This window comes from Cervus canadensis, unplaced genomic scaffold (assembly GCF_019320065.1).
Source record: "Cervus canadensis isolate Bull #8, Minnesota unplaced genomic scaffold, ASM1932006v1 Scaffold_139, whole genome shotgun sequence".
Classification (NCBI taxonomy): domain Eukaryota; kingdom Metazoa; phylum Chordata; class Mammalia; order Artiodactyla; family Cervidae; genus Cervus; species Cervus canadensis.
The window spans coordinates 1,409-13,009 of NW_025091521.1; the positions used below are offsets into that span (position 1 = coordinate 1,409).

Below are 11,601 nucleotides of genomic sequence, written 5' to 3' on the forward strand. Positions count from 1 at the left end.
GTCCCTATATGAGCTAGGATGTCTTTGGGAGGCTTGGAAAGTGCAGGAAAAACAGTGCCTTGACTCTGGTAGTTAGGTCCCCTGGACAAGCCTGGAGGTCAATGTTAGATTCTAGACAGTTCCTAATAGATATAGGCCTAATAACACACTCTCTGTTGATGCCTTTTCTTCCTTGAAGAAACATACTTTTCCCTGCATTCTCTGTGCTGAGAGTCACACACTGCTTGAAAACGCTCTTTGGAGGTCATTTTTCAGTAGAAACTTCCTCTGACAGTGTAACCTTAGGGAAGGCCCCCACACTCACTGGAAAAGGCAAACCAACATCCAAACTTCTGTTGCATCACATTTTGTCTCTAGGAGTGATCCAGAGAACCTAGGTCTGTCTGGGAAATCGTGTATACTGCAGGACCACATCCTAAGTGTGAACCTGGATACCCGAACTGGTGGCACAATTCACATTTTTCTTTCGGTTTGTCCTAAAACTGTGTGGCCTGGCACCTGCTTGAAAATCCATCTAATTGCTGTTTTCTTACTTTGAAGAGCAATAACTTTGGTTCACCCTTTGGGATTTCTGAAGCAAGCAAGCAGATCACCACTCCTAGTCACGGGCCTATTTCCAGTGGAATGTCACCTTATCTAAGTAAGCACATAATGGCCCCTCTGTATACTCAGACACACTCCCACAGTTTGTGTCCTCATGGACAGTCCCAGTGTGACCTAGGAATATGTTTACAAAGCATTTAAAGGGCAGGGAAGACACTGCCCTGACTCTGGAAGTTCGGTTCTCTGGGAAGGCTGGAGGACTCTCTTGTTAGAATCAAGAGAGTTCTTCATAGATAGAGGCCTGAAAACACACTCTCTGTTGATACCCTTCCTTCCTCGAAGAAACAGTACTTTCCCAGTATTCTGTGAACTGAGAGTCACACATTGCTTGAAACCGTTTGCTTGCAGGTCATTTTTCAGTAGCAATTTCTTGTGATGTTGTGACAGTAAGGATGTCCCCCACACTCACAGGGTAAGGCAATCCAAGATCCAAACATCTGTTCCATCACATTTTCTCTATAGGAGCAGCCAGTGAGCCTAGGTCTTTGTGAAATATGGGTAGATACAGCAGAGACACCTCCTGAGTCTGACAGTGGATACCGGACCTTGATGGCCAAGTTTGCAACTGCTAGAAAATCCATACAATTGCTTTTTTTTTTTTTGTTTACTTCTGACAGTGATCGCTTTTGACCCACCTTTGGGATTTCAGAAGCAAGAAGGCGGCTCGCAAGTGCTGCTGATGGCCTATTTGCAATGGAATGTCACCTCACCTGGGTAACAACAGTATGGCACCCAGCAGTCTGAACACATTCCTGCAGCCTGTTTCCTCATGGGCAGTTCTGGGATGATGTAGGAAGGTGGTTAAAAGCCTGGGCTAGTGCAGGGAAACACACTGCCCTGACTCTGCAAGTTAGGTCCTCAGGGTAAGACTGGAGGTCTCACATCTTAGAATCTAGACAATTCTTGATAGATAAAGGACTGAAAATTCATTCTCTGCTGATGCCTTTCTTTCCTTGAAGGAACATTGTTTTCCCAACATTCTGCTTCCTGAGTGTCACACACTTGCTTGGAGGTCATTTATCACTAAGAATTTCCCCTGAAGATGTGACTGGAGGGAAAGCCCCACAAACACAGTAAAAGGGAACCACATTCAAATGTCTGTTCCATCACGTTTGCTCTGTAGGTGAGATATAGTGAGCCTAGTCCTATCTGGAAAATTCTTGGATACTGCAGGGACACATCCTGAATGTGAATCTTGATAGCGGATCTTGGTGGCAAAATTTGCATTATTCTCTCCATTGGGCTTAAAACGTTGTGGCCTAACAACTGCTTGAAAGTTCATTTAATACCTGTTTTCTTACTTCTGACAATGATAGCTTTGTTCCACCTTTCTGGATTTCTGAAGCAACAGGCGGTTCATAACTCCTAGTCCCTGGCCCATTTCCAGTGGAATGTCAGTTCATTTGGTAAGGACAGAATGACACACAGCACACACGGACACTCTTCCATAGCCTGTTTCATTATGGGCATTCCTGAGTGATCTTGGAATGTGCTTACAAGGCTCAGAATTTGCAGGGAAACACTGCCCAGACTCTGGAAGATGGGTCCTCTGGACAAGCCTGGAGATCTCACATCTTAGAATATAGACAGATCCTGATAGATAGAGGCCTGAAAACACACTCTCTATTGATGCCTTTCCTTCCTCGAATGAACATAGCTTTCCCAGCATTCTGTGTGCTGAGAGTCACATACTGCTTGAAAATGCTTGCCTGGAAGTCATTTTTCAGTAGCAATTTCCCTTGATGGTTTGACCATAGGGAAGTCCACCACACTCACAGGAAAAGGCAAAACATCATCCAAACGTCTGTTCCATCATGTTTCTCTGTAGGAGAGATCCTAGGGTTAGGGTTAGGGTTAGCCTAGGTCTGTCTTGAAAATTCTTCAGTGCTGTGGGGACACATCCTGCGTGTGAACCTGGGTAATGGACCTTGGTGGGAAAATTCGCATTTTCCTCTAGGTTGGCCCTAAAATGTTGGGAAAGCAATGGCCCCTTGAGTAAGGAAAGGAATCAACAGAGAGTGTGTTTCCAGGCCTCTATCTATTAGGAACTGTCTAGATTGTAAGACGTGAGACCTCCAGTCTTGCCCAGATGACCTAACATCCCGAGTCAGGGCATATGTTTCCATACAATCTCTGAGCCTTGTAAACACATTCCTAGGTCATACCAGGACTGCCAATGAGGAAACAGGCTGTAGGAGTGTGTCTGAGAGAGCTGGGTGCCATGTGGTGCTACCTACATTATGTGACATTTCATAGGAAAGGGACCACCAGATAGAAGTGGCAAGGGGACTGCTTGCTTCAGAAATTACATGGGTGGACCAAATCTGTCACTGTCAGAAATAAGAAAACAAGTACTGGATGGATATTCAAGCAGTTGCTATGCCAAACCGTTTTAGTGCCAACTGAGAGAAAAAGGTGAATTTTGTCCTGTATTCAGGTTCACACTCAGGATGTGACCCCACAGGATCTAAACTTTTCCAGATAGACCTGGGTTCACTGGACCTCTGTAACAGAGAAAACGTGATGGAACAGGCATTTGGATGCTTGCTTGCTTGTCTTGTGATTGTGGGCCCTTCCCTACTGTCACAGTCTCAGGGGAAATTGCGACTGAAAAATGAACTCCAAGCAAACGTTTTCAGGCAGTGTGTGACTCTCAGCACACAGTACATTGGGAAAGTTATATTCCTTCAATGAAGGAAAGGCATCAACAGAGAGTGTGTTTTTTATAGCAGGAACTGTTCAGCTTCTAAGATGTGAGAGCTCAGGCCTGCTTAAAGGACCTAAGTTCCAGAGTCAGGACAGTGTGTCTAGCTGCACTTTCTGAGACTTCTAAAAGCATTCCTAGGTCATACCAGGTCTGCTCCTAAGGAAGGATGCTGAGGGAGTGTATCAGACTGTGCTGGGTAAAATACTGTGGTCACATAGATGAGGTGTCATTCCACTGGAAATGGGCCTGCAGCTAGGACTTGCAAGTCATTCACGTGCTTCAGAAATCCCAAAGGGTGAACCAAAGCTAGCATTGTCAGAAGTAAGAAAACAGCATTCAGGTGGAATTTCAAGCAGTTGCTCGGCTGCACTGTTTTAGGGCCAAGTGAGAGAAAAATGCATATTTCAACACCAAAGTCTGGTATCCAGATTCAAACATAGGTGTTTCCCTGCAGTGTCCACGAATTTTCTAGATAGACTTCCGTTGAATGGATGGCCCCTACCAAGAAAACGTGATTGAACAGATGTTTGGAAGTGCTTTTGAATTTACCTGTGAGTGTGGCGCCTTCCCTACAGTCACACCTCCAGGGGAAATTGCTAATGAAAAATGACCTCCAACAAGCGTTTTCAAGCAGTGTGTGACACTCCGCACACAGAATGCTGAGAAAGCTATATTCCTTTGAGGAAGGAAAGGCATCTCGAGAGAATATGTTATCAGGCCTCTACCTGTCATGAACTGTCTAGATTCAAACATGTGAGTCCTCCAAGTTTCCCAGAGGACCTAAATACCAGAGTCAGGGCAATGTGGTTCCCACCACTTTCTGAGATTTGTAAACACATTCCTAGGTCATACCAGATCTGACCATGAAAAGTCAGGCTGCAGGAGTGTGTCTCAGAGTGCTGGGTGACATATTGTGCTAACCTAGATGAGATGACATCTCCCTGGAAAGGGGCCAGTGGCTTGGAGTGGAGAGCCTCCTGCTTGATTCATAAATCCCAAAGGGTGCACCAACACTATCGCTGTCAGAAGTAAGAAAACAGCAATTAGACGCATTTTCAGGCAGTAACTAGGTCTAACCGTTTTAGGGCCAACTGAGAAAAAAGTGCAAATTTTGCTGCCAAGGTCCGGTATCCAGGTTCAAACATAGGATGTGTAGGAACAGTATCCATGAGTATTCTAGACAGTTAGGATCGCTCCTATCAAGAAAACGTGATTGAGCAGACGTCTGGATGATCCTTTGCCTTTTCCTGTGAGTGTGGCGGTCTTCCCTAAGGTCACAACATCAGGGGAAGTTGCTACTGAAAAATTACTTCCAACAAGCGTTTTCAAGCAGTGTGTGACTCTGAGCACACAAAAAGCTGGGAAGATTATGTTCCATCCAGGAAGGTAAGGCATCAACAGAGAGTGTTTTATCAGGCCTCTGTGTATCACAAACTGTATAGACTCAAAGATGTGAGACTTCCAGGTTTGCCCTGAGGACCCAAATTCCAGAGTCAGAGCATCGTATTTCCCTACACTTTCTGAGATTGCATCCAAGTACCATATTTTGGACTCTACTGTTGACCAGGATGGCTACTCCATTTCTTGTAAGGGGTTCCTGCCCACAGTAGTAGATATAATGGTCATCTGAGTTAAATTCACCCATTCCTGTCCATTGTAATTTGCTGATTCCTAGAATGTCGACATTCACTCTTGCCATATCCTGTTTGACCACTTCCAATTTGCCTTGATCCATGGACCTAACATTCCAGGTTCCTATGCGATATTGCTCTTTACAGCATCGGACCTTGCTTCTATCACCAGTCCCATCCACAACTGGGTATTGTGTTTGCTTTGGCTCCATCCCTTCATTCCTTCTGGAGTTATTTCTCCACTGAGCTCCAGTAGCATATTGGGCACGTACCAACCTGGGGAGTTCCTCTTTCAGTATCCTATCATTTTGCCTTTTCATACTGTTCATGGGGTCCTCAAGGCAAGAGTACTGAAGTGGTTTGCCATTCCCTTCTCCAGTGGACCACATTCTGTCAGACCTGTCCACCATGACCCGTCCGTCTTGGGTGGCTCCACACGTCATGGCTTAGTTTCATTGAGTTAGACAAGGTTATGGTCCATGTGATCACATTGGCTAGTTTTCTGTGATTATGATTTCAGTGTCTGCCCTTTGATGCCCTCTCACAACACCTACCATCTTACTTGAGTTTCTCTTACATTGGACGTGGGGTATCTCTTTACAGCTGCTCCAGCAAAGCGCAGCCCCTCCTCCTTACCTTGGATGATGGGCATCTCCTCAGGCCGCCCCTCCTGACCTTGAATGTGGAGTAGCTCCTCTCGGTCCTCCTGCACCCGTGCAGCTGCTGCTCTTTGGACGTGGGATTGCTCCTCTTGGCCACAGCCCCTGACCTTGGGCATGGGGTAGCTCATCTCAGCCACCTCCCCTGACCTCAGGCGTGAGGTAGCTCCTCTCGGCCGCTGCCCCTGGCCTCGGACATGGGGTGGCTCCCCTCAGCCACTGCCTCTGACCTTGGGCGAGAGGTAGCTCCTCATGGCCATGCTTCTGCATGGTCCGTCACAGCCTGCACCATTTGAATGCAGAGTTCCAAAGAATAGCAAGGAGAGATAAGAAAGCCTTACTCTGATCAATGCAAAGAAATAGAGAAAAACAACAGAATGGGAAAGACTAGAGATCTCTTCAAGAAAATTAGAGATACCAAGGGAACATTCCATGCGAAGATTGGGTTCAATAAAGGACAGAAATGCTATGGATCTAACAGAAGCAGAAGCTATTAAGAAGAGGTGGCAAGAATACACAGAAGAACTGTACAAAAAAGATCTTCATGGCCCAGATAATTATGATGGTGTGATCAGTCACCTAGAGCCAGACATCCTGGAATGTGAGGTCAAGTGGGCCTTAGAAAGCATCACTATGAACAAAGCTAGTGGAGGTGATGGAATTCCAGTTAAGCTATTTCAAATCCTAAAAGATGATGCTGTGAAAGTGCTGTACTCAATAGGTCAGCAAATTTGGAAAACTCAGCAGTGGCCACAGGACTGGAAAAGGTCAGTTTTCATTCCAATTCCAAAGAAAGGCAATAGCAAAGAATGCTCAAACTACTGCACAATTGCACTCATCTCACACGCTAGTAAAGTAATGCTCAAAATTCTCCAAGCCAGGCTTCAGCAATACATGAACCGTGAACTTCCAGATGTTCAAGCTGGTTTTAGAAAAGGCAGAGGAACCAGAGATCAAACTGCCAACATCTGCTGGATCATTGAAAAAGCAAGAGAGTCCCAGAAAAACATCTATTTCTGCTTTATTGACTATGCCAAAGCCTTTGACTGTGTGTATCACAATAAACTGTGGAAAATTCTGAAAGAGATGGGACTACCAGACCACCTGACCTGCCTCTTGAGAAACCTATGTGCAGGTCAGGAAGCAACAGTTAGAACTGGACATGGAACAACAGATTGGTTCCAAATAGGAAAAGAGTACGTCAAGGCTGTATATATTGTCATCCTGCTTATTTAACTTATATGCCGAGTACATCATGAGAAACACTGGGTTGGAAGAAGCACAAGCTGGAATCAAGACTGCCAGGAGAAACATCAATAACCTCAGATATGCAGATGACACCACCCTTATGGAAGAAAGTGAAGAGAAACTAAAAAGCCTCTTGATGAAAGTGAAAGAGGAGAGTGAAAAAGTTGGCTTAAAGCTCAACATTCAGAAAACTAAGATCATGGCATCTGGTCCCATCACTTCGTGAAAAATAGATGGGGAAACAGTAGAAACAGTGTCATACTTTATTTTTGGGGCTCCAAAATCACTGCAGATGGTGATTGCAGCCATGAAATTAGAAGATGCTTACTTCTTGGAAGGAAAGTATGACCAACCTAGATAGCATATTAAAAAGCAGAGACATTTCTTTGCCAACAAAGGTCCATCTGGTCAAGGCTATGGTTTTTCCAGTGGTCATGTATGGATGCAACAGTTGGACTGTGAAGAAAGCTGAGCACTGAAGAGTTTATGCTTTTGAACTGTGGTGTTGGAGAAGACTCTTGAGAGTCCCTTGGACTGCAAGGACATCCAAACAGTCCATCCTAAAGGAGATCAGTCCTGGGTGTTCATTGGAAAGACTGATGCTGAAAGTGAACCTCCAGTACTTTGGCCATCTCATGCGAAGAGCTGACTCATTGGAAAAGACCCTGATGCTGGGAGGGCTTGGGGGCAGGAGGAGAAGCGGATGACAGAGGATGAGATGGCTGGATGGCATCACCAACTCGATGGTCATGAGTTTGAGTAAACTCCGGGAGCTGGTGACTGACAGGGAGGCCTGGTGTGCTTCGATTCATGGGGTCCCAAAGAGTCGGATACAACTGAGCGTCTGAACGGAACTGAACACTTTCTGAGCATTGTAAACACATTCCTAGGTCATACCAGAAGTGCCCTTAAGAAAAAGCAGGCTGCAGGAGGGTTTCTGAGATTGCTGGGTGCCATGCTGCACTTACCAAGATGATGTAGCATTCCACTGTAAATGGGCCAGCTTCTACGCGTTGCTAGCTGCTTACTTGCTTCAGAAATCCCAAAGGGTGTACCAAGCGATCACTGCCAGAAGTAAGAAACCAGCAGCTAAATGCATTTCCAGGTAGTTGTTATGCTGTAATGTTTTTGGCCAACTGAGAGAGAAAGGTGAATTTTGCCACCAAGGTCCACTGTCCATGTTCACACCCAGGATGTGTCCACTCAGGATCCAAGAATTTTCCAGACAGACCTAGGCACACTGAATCTCCACTACAGAGAAAACATGATGGAACTGACCTTTGGATGTTGCTTTTCCTTTTCCTGTGAGTTTGGTGGCCTTCCCTATGGTCACACTGTCAGGAGCAATTGCTAATGAAAAATGACTTCCAACAAGTGTTTTCAAGCAGTATGTGACTCTATGGATATGGAATGCTGGAAACCTATGTTCCATTGAGGAAGGAAATGTATTTATAGACAGTGTGTTTTCAAGACTCTATCTATTAGGAACTGTCTAGCTTCAAAGATATGAATTCTCCATATTTGCCCAGAGGACCTCACTTCCAGAGTCAGAGCAATGTGTTTTCCTGCACTTTTCGAGCTTTGTAAACACATTTCTTGGTCATACCAGGACTGCCCATGAGGAAACAGGCTCTCTATATCAGGAACTGTCTAGATACTAAGATGTGAGACCTCTAGATTGGTACAGAGGACCTAAATTTCAGAGCAAGGGCAGTGTATTTTTGAGCATTTTCTGAGCTTTGTAAACACATTTCTGAGTAATGCCAGGACTGCTCATGAGAAAACAGGCTTCAGGTGTGTGTCTGAGAGTGCTGAGTACCATACTGTGCTTACCTAGGTGAGGTAACTTTCCATGGCAAATCGGCACATGGCTAGGAGTTGTGAGCCATCAGCTTGCTTCAGAAATCCTGAATGGTGGACCAAAGGTTGCACTGTCAGAAGTAAGAAAAAAGTAATTGGGTGGATTTTCAAGCAATTGCTAGCCACACCTCTTTATGGCACCCAGAGAGAAAAATACAAATTGTGCACCCTAGGTCCGATATTCAGGTTCACACACGGGATGTGTCCCCTCGTGATTCAAGAAATTTCCAGACAGAGTTTTGTTCCCTAGAGTTCTTCTACAGAGAAAACTTGTTGGAACAGCCATTTGGAGGTTGTTTGCATTTCCCTGTGAGTGTGGGACCCCTACCTATGGTCACAGCCTCAAGGAGATATTGCCACTGAAAATAGACTTCTAAGCAAGCACTTTTCAAGCAGAGTGTGACTCTCAGGTTGCAGAATGTGAAGAAAGCTATCTTCCTTTGAGGAAGGAAAGACATCCACAGAGAGTGTGTTTTCAAACCTCTGTCTTGCAGGAAATTTTGAGCTTCTAAAACATGAGACCAGCAGGTCTGCTGAGAGGACCTAAATTCCTGAGTCAGGGCCGTGTGTCTCCCTGTAATTTCCGAGTCTGGCAAACACATTCCTAGGTCATAACGGTACTGACCATGAGAAAGCTGGCAGCAGGAGTGTGTCTGAAAGGGCTGAGTGCCTTACTGTGGTCAACTGTGTGAGGTGACATTCCAGTGACAGGCTCAATTCTCCAAGGAGTGAGCCACCCGCTTGCTTCAGAAACCCCAAAAGGTAGAGCAAAGCTAGCTCTGTCAGAGGTAAGAAAATAGCAATTGGACGGATTTTCAAGCTGTTGCTAGGCCGAACCACTTTAGGGCCCCCCTGAGAGAAAAATGCGAATTGTGCCCTGTAGGTCAGGTATCCAGGTTCAAACACAGGGTGTGTCCTGGCAGGATCCAAGAATTTTCCACAGAACTAGGCTCACTAGACCTCTCCTGCTGGGAAAATGGGATGGAGCAGACATTGGAAGTTGGTTTGCCCCTCCCTATTGTCACAGACTCAAGGAGAAAGTGCCCCTGAAAGATGACCTCCAAGCAAGCACTTTGCAAGCAGTATGTGACTCTCAGTTCACAGAATGCAGGGAAAGATATCTTCCTTCAAGGAAAGAAAGGCATCAAAAGAGAGTGTATTCTCAACCCTCTATCTTGCAGGAACTGTTTAGCTTCCCAGATGGGAGGCCTCCAGTACTGCTCAGAGGAACTAAATTCCAGAGTCAAGGCCATGTGTCTCCCTGCACTTTCCAAGCCTTGCAAAACCATTATTAGGTTTTACCCGTACTGCACATGAGGAAGCAGGCTGCGAGAGTGTGTCCAAGAGGGCTAGGTCCCTCACTATACTCCCTTCTGTGAGATGGCATTCCACTGTAAAAAGGCCCGGATTTTCAAGATGTGGATAGGTCACACCGCTTTAGGGCCACCCGAGAAAACTATGCAAATTTGAACCTGGGTGTCCAGATTAACACACAGGGTGTTTCCCCACATGATCCAAGAATTTTTTAGACAGACCTAGGTTCACTGGAGCTCTCCTGCAGAGGAGACATACATCCAGAGTCTCCAGTGTGAACCCTCCAAAATCTATACCTGGTGTCACAAATCCACAGCATCCAGGATGACCCTACCCTCACGATCCTGTACCTGGGGTCACAAGTCCACTATTTCCATGTCGAGTCCACCTCCAAGAACTTGAACTTGTGGTCACATGTCCAGAGTCTTCAGGGTGACCCCACCTCCCAGAAGCTACCGGTGTGAAGCATCCACAGTTTTAAGGATGGACCCAATTCCCAGAACCTGTACCTGGGGTCACACTTCCATAGTCTAAGGGTTACCCCACCTCCCACACATTGAACCTGGTTTCCCATGTCCCTGTTAGTCAGGGTTACCCTCTCCATGACCCTGTAATGGGGATCACATGTCCACAGTCTGCTGTGTGCCGTCACTTCCCAGACCCTTCACCTGGAGTCACAATCACAGTTTCCAGGTTACTCCCTTGCAGACCCTGCCCCTGGAGTCACTTATCCACAGTCTCCAGGCTGACTCATCCAAAACCCCACACTGGGGCTCACATGACCACAGTCTCTAGGGTGACCCAAGCACCCAGATCCTGCACCCAGGGTCACATATCCACAGGCTCCAGGGTGTACCTCTTGCAGACCCTGCACCTGGGGTCACATATCTACAGCCCCCAGTGTGATCCCCATCCCCAGACCTGGTTTGGGTGAGAAATATCCATAGTCTCCAGAGTCACACCTTGGGTCACATATCCATAGTCTCCAGAGTCACACCTTGGCTCACATAGCCATAGTCAACAGGGTGAACTCACCTACCAGAGCCTGTACATGGTGTCAAATGTGCACATTCTCCAGGGTTACCACCCTTCCAACATGCTGTACCTGGGTCAAAAGCCCATAGTCTCAAGGGTGACCCCCTCTCAGACCCTGTTCCTGGGGTCACATGTCCAGAATCTCCAGAATGATCTACCTCCAAGATGAAGCACCTGATGTCACATGTCAACAATCTCCAAGGTGACCCCGTCCTCAGAATCTGCACCTGTGGTTACATTTCTCCAGTCTCCAGGATGACCCCCAATCTCAGTATTTGTATTATGTGTCACATGTACATAGTCACCACGGTAACCACTGCAGGCCCTTTTTCTGACATAACATTTCCACAGACTCCTGAAGAACTCCCTTCCCAGACTCTGAATCTGGGATCCTACCTCCAGGGTCTCGAGGGTGATGCCCTTCCCTGTCCCTTCACCTGGTGTCAAACATCCACAGTCTCCATGGTAACATCCACACCAAAGTCTGATATTGGGGACACAGATCCATAGTCTTCTGGGTCGCAACCCCTCCCAGATCATGCAC

The 11,601-nt window shown here is 46.3% G+C and overlaps 1 protein-coding gene across 1 annotated transcript in view; it reads right to left on the reverse strand.

Moving 5' to 3' along the window:
• Positions 1 to 5,719, reverse strand: part of LOC122436523 (complement C4-A-like) — a 7,081-nt gene extending 1,362 nt beyond the window's left edge. The window contains exon 1 of the mRNA XM_043460301.1: positions 5,578 to 5,719. Coding sequence (XP_043316236.1) covers positions 5,578 to 5,719 — 142 coding nt within the window. The remainder of the gene's footprint in view (positions 1 to 5,577) is intronic.
• Positions 5,720 to 11,601: the final 5,882 nt, after the last annotated feature.